This window comes from Poecilia latipinna, unplaced genomic scaffold (assembly GCF_001443285.1).
Source record: "Poecilia latipinna isolate Pla-1442-1.1 unplaced genomic scaffold, P_latipinna-1.0 Scaffold2049, whole genome shotgun sequence".
In the NCBI taxonomy this organism is placed as follows: domain Eukaryota; kingdom Metazoa; phylum Chordata; class Actinopteri; order Cyprinodontiformes; family Poeciliidae; genus Poecilia; species Poecilia latipinna.
In genome coordinates this window covers 84,422-99,124 of record NW_015114665.1, presented here as the reverse complement: position 1 = coordinate 99,124, position 14,703 = coordinate 84,422, and the positions used below count along the sequence as shown (strand labels likewise).

General features: G+C 38.6%; 1 protein-coding gene across 1 annotated transcript in view; it reads right to left on the bottom strand.

The window, feature by feature from the left end:
• Window positions 1-8,708: 8,708 nt before the first annotated feature.
• The window catches only part of LOC106935958 (importin subunit alpha-1), a 12,466-nt gene continuing 6,471 nt past the window's right edge, over window positions 8,709-14,703 (bottom strand). Inside the window, exons 4-10 of the mRNA XM_015016705.1 lie at window positions 13,845-14,113; window positions 12,948-13,042; window positions 12,037-12,300; window positions 10,885-11,118; window positions 10,101-10,283; window positions 9,831-9,980; window positions 8,709-8,912 (exon numbers count right to left, since the gene is read on the bottom strand). Coding sequence (XP_014872191.1) covers window positions 8,826-8,912; window positions 9,831-9,980; window positions 10,101-10,283; window positions 10,885-11,118; window positions 12,037-12,300; window positions 12,948-13,042; window positions 13,845-14,113 — 1,282 coding nt within the window. The 3' untranslated portion in view covers window positions 8,709-8,825. The remainder of the gene's footprint in view (window positions 8,913-9,830; window positions 9,981-10,100; window positions 10,284-10,884; window positions 11,119-12,036; window positions 12,301-12,947; window positions 13,043-13,844; window positions 14,114-14,703) is intronic.

Genomic DNA, 14,703 nt, shown 5'->3' with positions numbered 1-14,703 from the left:
AAGCACGGATAAGAACGAACACGAAATAAAAATCAACTACGGCAAGAATATCTGCGCCCTGAACTGCGTGCAAACGGTTTCCACACCAATACAAAAGCCATGTGAGCGCTAAACGGGTATAAGAAACCTGCGGAGCACGTGTGGTCAATTCAAGTATACTGCAGTGATGCAGACTAAACAGAGCTGGAGGAAGTTTGGGTACAGACCTTGGTAGTGCGCTACAAAAATCTAACCACAACACAATGACCCCAAACGCTGCAGGCAAGATCAAGAGAGCACGGCTGAACACATAAAAGCTCTGAATTTCGTTTCTGGGAACCGGCAGCGCATGCAGACCGATCTATAGCGTTAATTAAATTACTTATAGCACTCCAGAACATAAACAGATGGCTCAACCGAGAGATTAGCTGAGGATGAGACGAAATTGGTTGTTCTTTCATAATCCTGATTCAACTGAACGTCTCTCTGATCAGACTCACTGTTTAATAAACAGCAAGATTAAAAATGCATCCATCTAAGAACCATCTAAAGAGTTAATGGATCACCTGTGGGGATTGACGGACAACATCAGCAGAGATTACACGGTGCCCAAATAAATTGCTCTAATGTCTTTAAAGCTCAGGGGGGAAATTACAGAAAAATCAGGAATGTAAACATACAAACAAACACACACTCTCACACTTTCCTAATGCTCAAAAAAAGAGAATGAGAAAAAAAAAACGGTCCAGGTTCCCTGAATCCACAATATGGGATCTTTCATTTGATGGGTTCTGGTCAAGCCAGACAGCAATAAAGTTGATAAACACATCAGTGTCTTACAGGCAATTTGCTCAAGAGTCAGCGGAGTTAATCGGCGGCCATTAGTCGCCTAATTACTGGGGCAAAGTGGACTTTTCTGCTAGAACACTGCATGCTCCAGAAATATATATAATAGGTCACTGACTGAGTCATTAATAGAGCACCAATGAGTCAGAGGAACCAAATCTGGTCAAAGTCTAACCTGGTAAAGTATTTTTGAAGAGGGTAAATGTCGGCTGGAAACTACTGCAGCTTTCACTGTCTTGATACGACGGAGTAAGAAAAACAAAAAGGAGTAAAGTCACAGCACTGGCAAGAAAACAGTCATATGAGAATAAACTCATGACACTGTGAGAACAAAGTCATAGTGTTCTGAGAATAGAGTCATTATGAGAATAAAATTATAAGACATAATGTCTGAATAATAAATAAAAATATGAATGAACTCATTATGAGAGTAAAGTAGTAATACAAGAAAAAAACTTGGAATAATACAAGAACAAAGCCATATTACCAAAAATAAAGTCATAATATTACGAGAATAAAGTCAAACGACAGTAAGCTGAAATGATACATGAAAAAGCTGTAAGAATACAATCATAACTAAAAATCATAAATAGCATCTGAATAAATGTGGCAAAAAATTATTATAAGAATTTGTGACCACAAGAGAAAAAGCTTGTAATGAGTAAAACTCAAGACCAGAATAAAGTCATAATGTTAGTATATTGAAGTAGTAACTGTATGATAACCCTTACACAAATAATAATAATAAATAAGTAAAATGAGGAATGTTGAGCATCTTGAGAAGTTTTATTTTGGTGTCAGTTTTCGTTTCTGACTTTATATTTTAACACATTAGAATCAAATTATAATCAGAAGCAGAGTTTGAATCAATTGTGTTTCGAAGAAACGACCACAGACCAGAGCAGCAGGTCACATCAGATCTCGACAACCAACGCAGCTTTGCTCTCACTGAAAACATTTTGAGTCATTTTAAGATTGTCTTCTGCTAATATTGTCTTTATTCTGCTAAAATGACTGTGTTCTTGTTATTGTATGACTTTCTTCTCGTAATTAAAATAAATAATCTCTTTGTCCGGCCCCAATACTCTATCGCACGTAATGTGTGATTAAAAAAAATGTTTTACAGGCTGACAAGCAAAACAAATATCTTCCAGACAATCAGCAACAAAGGATGAGAAGTTAATAAAAGACGGTATATCGACTAAAGAGAGGCTCTTTCATTTTTGACTGCTGGAAACAAAATCGCTCATCCTTAAAAACTTGGACTCGGTGTGTTTTTTGTCAAGGCTGCCAGGTTTCAGGTTCACTTCAGACCAAAGCTAGCTATAAAGCATCTTTTGTGAAGATAGAGGCATTAGCCCCATCTCTAGCATGACCTATGACCCCAAAGGTGTCATAAAAACACAACAACGGCGGATTACATGTTGAAGGTGGTGCCACCTCATTAAAGTTTCTGCAAAAGCCTCCACTCTTGTTCTCTTGTTGCGCTAACCGCTAACCGCTAACTAACTACACATCCCACACTCCATATTTAGCGCCACTTGCAGGCCTGGAGGAGTTTAAACAACATTTGGTTCGTTCTCCGCGTTTCCGTGTAAATTAAAACATTTCTGGAAACGGTGGACGAGCCCTGGAAGCTTCTGGAAGTCCTTTACCAAAGTTTCGACCTTAACCGTTGAAAACCAGTGAATTATGACACATTTTTTAAAAAGTTGGATGGAGAATAATTCTATACTTATAAGCCAATATGGCAAACATCTCAGCTACTGCGTGTAAGATTTACTTTGAATTTGAGGGCAAAGCTCTGCCTTTGCCGTCCATTTTTAGAAGAGAAAAACTTGACGCACACCGATGAGCTGTACAAGCGGTCAACGGTCGTTTCTGATGCGTTTCTGCCCCGAAACTAAGGAAGGACTTTCATCTCAATCATCAACATCCTGTCTTTTCCCCTTCAACGCACGAACACTCATGAATCAGCAAGTCCACGTATAACAGTAGAAGGAAAACACAAGACACACAATGACACGGCGTGACAGTGGATGAAAAGCACACACGTGGATTTCCTTGCCTGCGAGAGCGCAACACGCACAGAGAGCAGGAAGAACAACGGCGGGATGACTCTGTCAGTCGTTCTCCACTCGCATCACGCCAACGGGGGTCTGATGGGGAGAACGGATCGCACGCATAGCCGAGCCGAGCAGACAAAATGGGAGATGTAATTCATCTAAATATTCTTCTCACGTATTTCAACCTTAAAAAATAAAAAAAATAAAAAATCTGCCTCATTTGAAGGAAACCGAGTTTCTGTGCGAGTCGTGCCAACTTACGCAGCAGATGAGGGAGGGAGCGGAGGGAAAACACGACGCAGCGCAAGGATAATGAAATTCAATTCAATTCAAAAGTACTTTATTGATCCCGAAGGGAAGTTAAATAGAAAATAGACAGCACTCATTAAGCCGAGGATTTCTCTTTTTTTTTAATTCAGCACATAAAGTCCACCACTAACGTCACACCAGGGATGCTGTTCTTCATTTTCCTTTTTTTTTTTTTTAAATCACCGATATAATTTGAGCATAAAAAAATGTTAATTGTCTGGGGGAAAGAATAGGAGTTATTATGAAGTTATTATCATTAATTTAGACCCTTTTAAAGACATTATTACTCTCTAGGTCTTGATTTCAGTGGAGATTCGATAATATTTATCATTCCAGATTGTTTTATTCCAGATTGTAACCAGTATTGTTTCAGTCAGTTCCAGTTTCTTTACTGTCTATTTAAACATTGACTGTTTGTACTGCTAATTGTGCATACACTGTTTTTGTTTCATTTTAAAAGCTTCCCCTTGATTATTTTGGCAAAATTTGGAATAGATTAGACGTATCTAATTTATAAAGAAGCTTTTTTCATACTTCAAACTTGAGACTAAAAATGATTTTAGAATTGTATTGAATTTTTAAGCAATAAAATGTCATTTAAAAAAAAAGGCAACTGAATTGTTTTGTACTTACTTGGGCTTTCATATATTTCTTTTTCCACCTAGAACCAGAAGACCAAACTTCTGGCTTTCAACTTCTATGCACCACAAATCTGGAGCAAACTTCCAGAAAACTGCAAAGATGCTGAAACACTTAGTTTTTTTTTTTTTTTTTAATAAAGACCCACCTATATAGAGTTGCCTTTGACTTCTAGTTACTTGGACATTGGTCAATATATTGAATTTATATCTGCTTGACAAAATGCACTGTTCATTGATTGGTAAATAATTGGTTACTGCATTATGTTTTTATGATGTAAAGCACTTTAATCTGCCTCGTTGCTGAAAAATAAACGACTCAATTGGCTTAAATATCTACAACATAACAGGACAATTTTTTTATTTTTCAATTACTCATCAAAATAATCAATAAATTACTAAAATATTTGCTTACAAAAGCCCAAGTTACAGCACCTTTCCGTTTCTGAAAAGCTCAACCTTGGTTGTTTCTGGATTGGTTGTGGTCATTTCAACAAATGTTCTTTCCTCTGAGGACAACACAGTTTGGGTCAGACGGTTGACAACCGGATACGGTCGAGGTGTTTTAACGAGAAATTCATCGAAACGTCTTTTGAAATGGAAAAAAAGAAAATCGCCATTTAGGTTCTGGAACAGCGTGCGGTTCCTCCGTAACTTCCTGTCGGACGTTTATTCAAAAGCTATGGGACGTGTGCATGCAAATGAATTCAAAGGTTTGCAGCAAATTTATAGTTTCTAGAAATCAATCAAGTTGTTTGTTATACAATTATTAAAAGATTATATCTTTGAAGGTCCACAGTTCATGTGACATTCATTGTCTATTAGCTTCTTCTCTTCTATAGCTGATAGAAAGTCACCACTTTACTGTAAACTGATTGGCTCAAGCTTACACAACAGATCTGAGGACAGGACCGCCGACACATCTGAGCGATTCTTTTAAAGGTTCATCACTAAAACCCAAAGTTTATTCAACATAATGACCAGAACCTAAAACTCCTGGAAGAATATTTACCAAGCAACATAAACCACAATTTTTTAATTATCTTTTGTCCAGACAAACCATTCTTTAAGACACAGGGGGGGGGACAACACATTGCTATTAAAGGTCCACCGCATCAGCTGTGCATTTAGAACCAACACAGCATTCCAATCTGAAATCGCATCTGGCCACAACTGAATCCAAACGCTACAACGTCTGCGACGCAAACAACAACAACAACAAGCCCAATGACGAAGTCGAGTCACTGGAAATTGGGTCTCACATCTAAATGATGCGAGTCGCACTTTGAATGGGTTTCTGATCAGGAAAGGCTCTCTGAGGTTTCACATTCTTGGCATTCTGGTGAAGACCACTGCGGCACATTTAAAACTATAGTCCATATGGAGAGGAAGAGAGAAAGAGACCCCAGGCAGACCGGACCGGACCGGACCAGACCGGACCGGACCAGAACTGGATGTGTTTGACGGACAGTTTCTCTTCACAACACTACTTAGTCCTCCATGAGCCACAGTTCAGTCTGCTGGAGTTAAACTAGAACCGGTATGGTTAGCTGCAGCAACGAAATGAAGCTCAGAAACTTAAGCAGGGAAATTTAAGGTGCAACTTTTTAACATGAGCACTACTGCACTGAACTTAAACAAGAAGATTTAATGCTGTTGGAAATTAAGTTTAAACCACAGAGGTTGAAGAAACGGTATATTACGATTAGAGGATCTGAGGCTGCCATTTTTGCTCCAAATACTTCGTTATGTACAACTTAGTCATTCAAGTTTTGCTATGACAAAGTCATGGTTAATTTACTGGAAGGTGAAGATAACCTGTCATTGTTTTTACCATTTACATAAACTTAAATCTACTAAGTTGGTATGAGAGCACGTTTTCTAACCTAAGCAAGGATCAGATTCCATCAAAACTAGAAATAACTTACAGCAATATACATTTACTGTGACATTCACTTTAAAAAAGATTCTAAACAGAATGTCTTTTTATTTCAAGACAGATTTCTTTTCTCAGTTTTTGATGAAAATATTCAGTTTACCCAAAAAGTAACATTGAAAAAGCCAGAACTTCTATTAGTTATTGTTCCAGTGAAGCAAATATTGAATCTTCAGAAAGGTTCCTCGATCATGTCCTGAAGCTCTATAAAAATATTTTGCATGGAAAGATCTTGAGGACACATTCAATTTGATTCAAATGAAAGCTGTTTTAGCAGAAGTTTAACTGTTTTTAATTAAGTTCTTAATTATACTTTGACGTCTTCAGTATTTTATATGTGATTATTGCTTTTTTTTTAAGGCTTGTGTTTTCCATTCAGGGTACGTAGGACTTTTTGTCCCTCGTCTTGACCATGACTCCATGGCAAAACAAGATAATATATCGGTTAAATTAAATAAAAGATCATTTCTAGGACGTTTCATTGCAACATTTTTAAAAAGTCTTAAAAGAAAGCGATGTTCAGATATTATAAGCCTCAGTGCAAACATTGATAAAGTACCGTGTTTTACAATATTCTGCAAATTGAAAAAATATGGCTAGAAATATTATCCATAACCGCATTATACAGCACAGTGGTCGGTGCTTAATTTACATCCAACTTCTGTGAAAAGTCAAGGTTACTTAAAGTAAACTGAAATGTGTAATTAATTAATGTAATGTTATACCCCAAACTACTGCAGGTAGTTCAAGGAAAGAGATAGATGCAACGTTTAGCAGCGAAGCTAACCAAACATAAACAGTGAAGTCAGCTAATGTTTGCTAACAAGGTAGGCTTATAGCTGCACTTACATACCTTTTACCTCATTTTAAAGTGTTATTCATTTAAATATGACGTTATTAATTCCCTCCAACTAGTCAGAATATCATATATGTGTTTGATGCACTAATTTCCCACAATACATGAGTTATTACACCCAGCAGACGTAGTAAGAACCGCTAGCATGCAGGCTAATAGTGTGCTAGCATAACTAAGCGGCGTAAGAAGGGGGGTTTAAATTTTGCTTACCTGTCAACCGCAGCTTTACTGGGCCATTTCTCCTTACTCCTTGGTTCGACATTCCCTTTTAATATTCCACTTTAATGAAGATTAACAAAAAGTGTCTAATTCACACGTTAGCATGTAGCTTTGTCCAATAAAAGGTATCTCCCAAAAACGATCCCTGGGCTAGCTCGGGGTTAGCTTCTTGTAGTATCACCATAGCAAATCACGCTGACTGTGCATGCAACGTAATGCTCTCACAATTAGATCCCTTCCAATACACTCTCCACCGGAGCCCATTTTTCAGCAGAAAAACACAGACGTAGAGGAAATACGCGTAGCTACATGCCCCGACTGCAGGTCGTGTCAAGAGGAGTGACACGGATTAGGTGAGCGGTTTGTCCTTCATCCGGACAGGCGTCTACACTGCCCGAGCTGCTCGAACTGAAGTTGGGGGAAATAGTTGTAAAGACTACGCTGCTGAAGGCAAGCAGACGTACATCCGGTGTGGAGTCGAGGCGACTCCCTCCAAAGAGACTTGTTCGCTCCACCAAATGGATTTCTACACGTTGTATTACGGTGCTTCTGGCCATTGGTGCATTCAAGTCAACTGAGGATTATCAGTACTGAGATAATATAGCCAAACGTCACTAAGACTTTATTGAGCACTTCATGAGGAACATGAAGTGTTGCTGTTTGCTATTTTTTAATGTAAAATCAGCGATAAAAGATAAACAAAAATAAAATTAAGGTAACATTCTAAAATACAAATCGATATATATGTAAATGTAGGTTTGTATGTTTTCGTTTCCTATTCTAAAAATTAAAAACGACAATGCAGACAACGATAGATTATGTCCCGTATTAGTTTTGTCTAACTTCTTTCAGTTGAAGGGTGTCTTTAATTAACGCAGATGTTGTGAATTAACAAGCCAGAAACTTACAAAAGGCATCATTATCTTTTTGTAAAGGGAAAATTATTAGAAAAATATAGATCATCCGACGTACATGATGTTTTTGAATGCACCATAGTCACTCTTACTGTAAAACACCGTATAGAAGCGCAATACCTCCACTGCAGAGCAGGAACCGCATCTCGATACCGAAACTTTACCTGAGACGAAACTGCCAACGGCGTTCAAAAACATGTAGATACGTATAAAAATTCAACCCAGTGTTTTGTTTATACAGTCAAAGTAAAACCTAACTTAGTGACCTATGGCATTTTGTACGTTGTTGCTTTATTTTGAAAGTTTCTCCAATATGATGTGACAGATGAATTTACTTGAGTTCTCAGTTCAAGACTAAACAGTTGCTAAAAGTTAACTCAGCTGTTGAAACTAAAACATTTTACACCTTTCTGATTGTCAAGTGTGGCCATTATTTTAGCATCTAAGATGAAACTGCCAATTTAATTATGTGAACTGAAATGCAACTATTAATTGGTCTGAGGCTGTATTACATTGCAGAACTACAGTTATAGAGTTTGAAGTTACTTCTACACCTAAGGAACAATTCATCTAAATTAACATTTATTAGTTTACCTCATTGATTTTTCTACAAGCACCAAGTTGAATATTTAAAAAGTTGAATATGGTATAAAAATTTATTTAATTGTATTGTGGAAGTAGTTCTGCTCCTGCTTTCTTCTAATTAACCAACTCAGTCATTTTCATAAACCATTAAATGCACCAAAAACATTAATTTTTCAAATCTGTTTCAAAATGTATCTGTAACCATTAGAAACGAGCACAGTGTCACCTAGTGGTGAGATGAGCACACTGTTTTCACAAAAAAAAGTCTTTCCAACCTGTTCATGCCAGAAACAATCCACCCATGTGTACTTGCTTCTCTGCGTAGGGTTGTGAAGAGAAACAATAAACAAGACACAAAAATTCCATTAAAATACTTAAAAATTTATTTACAAATATTTTTCAAAAGATTTTAGTCTAAAATGTCAAGCTAAGGATTTCCCCCTTCTTTTTTTAATGTCAGAAATCAACGTGAACAAGTTAAAACTGGAAAGTGCTTTTGTCCTCAGGAATGTTGAAGGCGTAGGAGTCCTGAGCAGCATCAGGAGCCAGAGGCTCGTCTGCATTCTGAAAGACAAAAAGAACGAGAGCCAAACGGTATTAATAAATTAAATGCACAAAAAAGGAGGAAAAAGTAGATTTTAGTATTGTGGAACCTTTATACAAGACCCAGAGTTTCCTCCAGTGTATTGTAAGCCTGGCGGGCCACCAGGCTTTACTTGTGCCCCCCACCAGGCTAAACATGCAAACTCTGTGCAGAAAGACCCCGGACAGGGAATTTAACACAGAACAAGGCAACAGTTCTACCAACTGCGCCACTGTGCAGCCCATGAACCTTTCAATAGCATCCTAATTTATTGAAAAGTAGTAATTTTAAATAAACCAACAAAAAAAAAAAAAAAAAAACATCTGTGGATCCATTACCTCAGATGAACAACATGTGATTTATGCATCAAAGCAGATATCTTTAATCTTTATTTGATGTCATTAGATTCTATCCAACATGGATCATGTTGGTTAATGCATTTATAGACTGAAAACAGCTGGAATTCTCAGCTGTGATGCACTTTTTGGATCAGAAAACAAGCTTTTAAAAATGATATTTTTCAGTACTGGATCTAATCGGTTATGAATTCCAACCTTCGGCACAATGCTCTGATTCATTCCAGCTCATCCTTTACTTTTGTGAAACGCTTTGAAGTTCTCAACAAACTCCAAAGTGAGCTTTAATCATTTTCATTTCCAATCATCTTTTTGTAAAGCAATAGAATATTTCAGAACATCCCTTTTGACTAAAGACTAAAAATCCTGATTCTTATTGATACAATTCCTAAAGTAGTTATTGTTTATACACCAGACTTTTTTTTCAGTTTTAATGTCTGTCTGGTTTGCTAGGACTGATAAAGTAATTATAAAAAATAAAAATAAAAAAAAGACAGACGCAGAAACATTTTCAAACCTAACAGAGAGTCTGGATAAAACTACCTCCTCAGATAAGAACTTTTCAATAATTTTCAGGGCCGACTTGTAGATGGCTTCGTTGTCGTGAGTCTGCAGAGTCTCGATCTTGTCCAGCCCGCCCAACTCCTCGATCATGAGGCAGAGCTTCTCCATCTCGCCGGTGCTCTGGGCCATCTGGACAGAAATAGTTCAAAACAACAAAAAAATAGTTCAAAAGTTCAGAACTTCTCACTAAAACGAATAAACCTGCTTCATAAATGCGTTCTTTAAATTCAGACGGCTGAGACTCATCACCTGCAGAATGTTGGAGACGGCCTCCAGGATCACCAGGATGGCCTTGCTGTCCTTCACAGTCAGCAGGTTGAGCAGAGGCTCTAGAATGTTGCAGTGGACCAGGTAGGCCACTTGGTCCACCGTTCCACCGCTGGTGTAATTGGTGACGGCCCACACGGCCTCATTCTGGGTCTTGTAATCTCCCTGAACACATTAGCAGAAAAAAGAAATGAGATGCTGGAAAATTAAAAACACAGGGATGCACCGATTCCATTTTTAAAAAGCTTGACCCGCTGAGGCCAATTTTGGCCGATACCAATTTTTTGTTTGTTTGTTTGAAATGTCGCTAAATACAGGAAGAAAGTCGCGGAGCTGACAACAGTCAGGTGACTATTGTTAACTGTAAATGTGCAGACATGACCTGGTGGGTCAGTCAGTCAGTCAAACGTCTCTCACGGCAGAGCAGAAGAGGACAGTGGCTCATTTTTAGACCTTTTCTGAGGTTGAAAAATCCAGCTTCACATGCAAGCATCGACTGATCACCGATGTACTGAAGTTAAGGAAATCGGTGGCAATAAATCTGGTCAGTAAAAACTTTATTTCATCGAGAAAAATCAAACAAATCTCATAAAATATACTCTCTTTCAGTCTATATTTCCAGTCTACGCAAGCGGGCTGACAGGGAAGCAGAGGAGCTGTGGCATTTACAACAAGAGACTCTGTTTTTCACATTGTAGTTCACAGTAAAACACAAATAAAATATCAAGACAACATGAGATGTTGCTCTGAACTCCTGCATCCTGACCTGCTGTAGGACCTCCACTAGTATGGGTATCAGTCCGGCGTTAATGACCTCCTGGATCTGGCTGCTCTTGCCGGCGGTGATGTTGGACACGGTCCAGGCCGCCTCCTTCTGGACGCTGGGCTTGTGGTGTCTCAGCAGGGCCGGGAACATTGCCAGGGCACCTGCGTTCAGCACACACTGGGTCTGCTCATCGGTTCCGGTCACAATGTTGCCGATGGTTCTTAGAGCTGGAGTCTTAGCCGGGAAGAGCGAGACGATTATTTCAGGAGATGAAACTTAGCCAACGAGCGCGAGGCGACTGAGGAAGTTTCTGAGGATTCATTTGTGTTCAGGAGGAAAGGAGAGTTGAAAGGGTAAAACGTCACCACTGCTGGATATTTAGCTGCTGTCTTCAGAGAGACAAATCTATTTGTAAGATCATTAATGGACGTGTTGGAACAAAATGTACTTTTTTTTTCAGGGTTCCTACATGTGTTCGTGTAGGAAGAGTTTAAATTGTAAGAATTTTAGAAGACTGTACAGGAAACGTTTAAGTATTCAAATTTAAGACTTTTTACGACCATTATGACTTAAATTTACAACCCGTTTCATACCGTACAAACCAAAATAGCAAATTTAATTCAATAGTGCCAGATTTTGTTGCACAATGTAGCATTGTACCAGCTGGCAACAGACTTGAGCCAGTGGAGAAGACAAACATTGTCCAGCAAACTGCAGATAAATTTATACTTACCAAAGATGGACACAAAACACTAGCTAGTTAGAGAGGCTAGTTAGCGGTAGCCTCAACTGCCTTGAGTCACAGTTCCCAATGAAGATCTGTGCAAACATTTGACTGACAGGAAAGTCCAACAAAAAAAATAAACTACATAGAACATACAGGATAAAATAGTCCTGCCACCACAAAATTTAAGACTCCATAACATATTTTTCTTAAAAATTTAAGACATTTAAAGGCCTTAATTTTAGATGCACAAATTTAAGAATTTTTACAGATGCCCGGATCCCTCATTGGAGCAAGAACCATTTTGGATCCTTAAATCCTGGACTTTCCTTTGTACAGTTATCTCACAGAACCTTCTGCGCCACAAGCTAATCTCACTCGGGTCTCGTCTAAAATCGTAAACGGACGTCAAGCTGGACGCCACGCACCACGATGGAGAGCTCCCCGCAGGCGAGAAGCTGCACAAGACGAGGGACGGGCCCGGCCTTCACCACCACCTCTATCCTCTCGTTGGAGTCGTTGGTCAGGTAGGACAGAGCCCAGCAGGTGTCGGCCAGGACCTCGCTGTTGTCGTGGTGGAGGAGCTTCACCAGAGCGGGGAGCATCTGCTGCACGGCGGCCAGGGGAGGGGCCGGGTTCTTGTGTCGACACAGGTTGGAGAGCGTCCAGGCCACGTTGAGCAGGTAGGCAGGCTGATGCAGGGGGTTAAGAACGGCACAGTTATTATTATTATTATTATTATTATTCAGTCATGTCAGATACTGGACAGACTGTAAAACAATGGCATAGTACACTGCAAAAACAACATCTTACGCAGTATTTGGTCGAGTTTCTAGTGTAAATATCTTAGTCCACTTAAAATAAGGCAAAACAAACTTACAAGTAACTTTTCACCAAGAAATATGAGCTTGTTGTAACTCAATAATTCCTTAATATTTGTGAAACAGTACTTGTTCCAAGGGCAAATTATTTCACTTATAAAATGGGAAATTATTTTATAAATATGAAATAATCTGCCAGTGGATTTAAGTATGTTTTTTAAATCTATTAAAGAAATGACATAAAACAAGCTCCTATATCTTGCTGAAAAGTTACTTGCAAGTTAGTTTTGCTTTATTTTAAGTCTACTAAAAATATCTGCAACAGAAACCAGCTATTTACACCAAAATAGTTGGTAAGATTTTGTATTTTTGCAGAGCGACATGAATTACAATAGGGATGAACAAAATAAATCAGCTGGTCAATAAATTGGCCCTGATTTTGCTCATTGTAGGTGATCTGCCAGAAAACTGCAATCGAATGCAAACAATGCGAACAAACACACACGGGAGCGACTTACGGGTAACACAGACAGGTCAGAGGTCGTCACCAAGGCGAGGAGAGGCTGAAGGACGCCATGTTTGATGACCAAGTCTCTGCCATTGGGTCCGTCGCCTAAATTCAACAAAGAAGATCCAGTTGGTCACGTTAAATCAGGAGAGTTACGGAGCACAAACGACTTGATTAGGAAGCGGTAAGTTAGTTTACGTGTGTTGAGGGTTTCAGCAACACACTTTAAGTGAAACAACAATACATAATGTCTTTCAAAACTATTCACGTCTTAAACTTTTTTTTTTAACCTCAATGTTTTTCACTGGTACTTTATGCATTGGAATGACAAAAATAGCACATAAGTTTAAAGTGAGAGGAAAATGACAAATACAGATGTTTAATTCCCTTTAGTGTCATACTATTAAATAAAATCCTGTATGAGCAATTGTTTATGGATTTTTTTTTTTTATTAATCTGATGTAATATTCTAATTTTAAAAGTCACCAGTTTTCATTACCTGTCAGCAAAAAATTATAGTCATTAGCAGACATAAAGGCTTAAAAACAAGTCTGTGTAATTAATAAATGTAGACGTTCCATTTACTGATATTTTAGTCTCACTTTTAAAGAAATAAGCGCAAATATCTCAAAATTCCTTGCAAATTTTTCAGTATTAGCCCCCCACAAAAATCTGTGGTTTTGATGCAAAAAAAAATTCAAAAATCCCAACAAGACTGATCAGTGTTAAAAGATGTTCAATATTATTTAAATTTAAGAAGAACTTGCAGAGACAGCTATTTTGTTAATGGGTTTTATCAATGCATTCTGGAGCAACCAGCCCTTTGAGAGCGTTCATGATCCTGATGTGGCCCTCGGATGAGAATGAGTTTAACGGCCCCTGCTCCAGCTGCTCCAGTCCAGCATACCTGCGATATTGCCCAGGGCCCAGATGGCCTGCTCGCTGAGGTGCTTGTGAGGTGATGCGACCAGCCTGACGAAGGCCGGGATGGCCCCAGCCTCCACCACGGCGGCCGTCTGCTCCGACGTCCCCGAGGCGACGTTAGTCAGCGCCCATGCCGCCTCGAACTGGATGTGGGGGAAGTCGAACTGAGCCAGGAAGCCTACGAGTCGAGGGATGAGGCCAGCGGCGATGACGCTGTCAACAGGCGGCTGCTTTTCTCTGGAGAGGAGCTTTCTGAAACACAGTGGGAGACGGTGAGAGAAAAGTAGCTAGGAGCGAAAAATGAAAGAAGGAAAGAAAAAAATATGGTTTTTGGTTTTGCAAAAGTTAGAAAGTAACTGGAAGGAATGAGCGTCTAAAAAATCTGGGAGTGGAAACAAAGAGGAGAGATGTTAACTCAACTAAAACATGCAAACTATTTTTATTTCTTTGTAATTATTACAAAAAAAAAAACTACAAACTGGATCGAAACACAATTTGATCGTCTTCCTATTTCGTTTGGAACAAAAGGTGAGACACATGTACCACCATTATTGGTTATTTACATTTAAACCTTTGTCAAACAACTCGTTATACAGGAATAAGTGTTACTGGTGTTGTTACACATATATTACAGTTCTTGAGTTGCTTTTTTTTGTCTTTCTGTGCATTTTTGTAGGTAAAAATGCTATTTAATTTCCCTTTAGGATCAAAAGAGTATTTTTAAATTGAATTCATAGACACTGCAGTTAAAACTACGTAATAACTACAAATAACGAGGCCTGTCGCAATAAACGATAAATCAATTAATCGCACGATAAATTAAACCTATCGACCTCATTTTA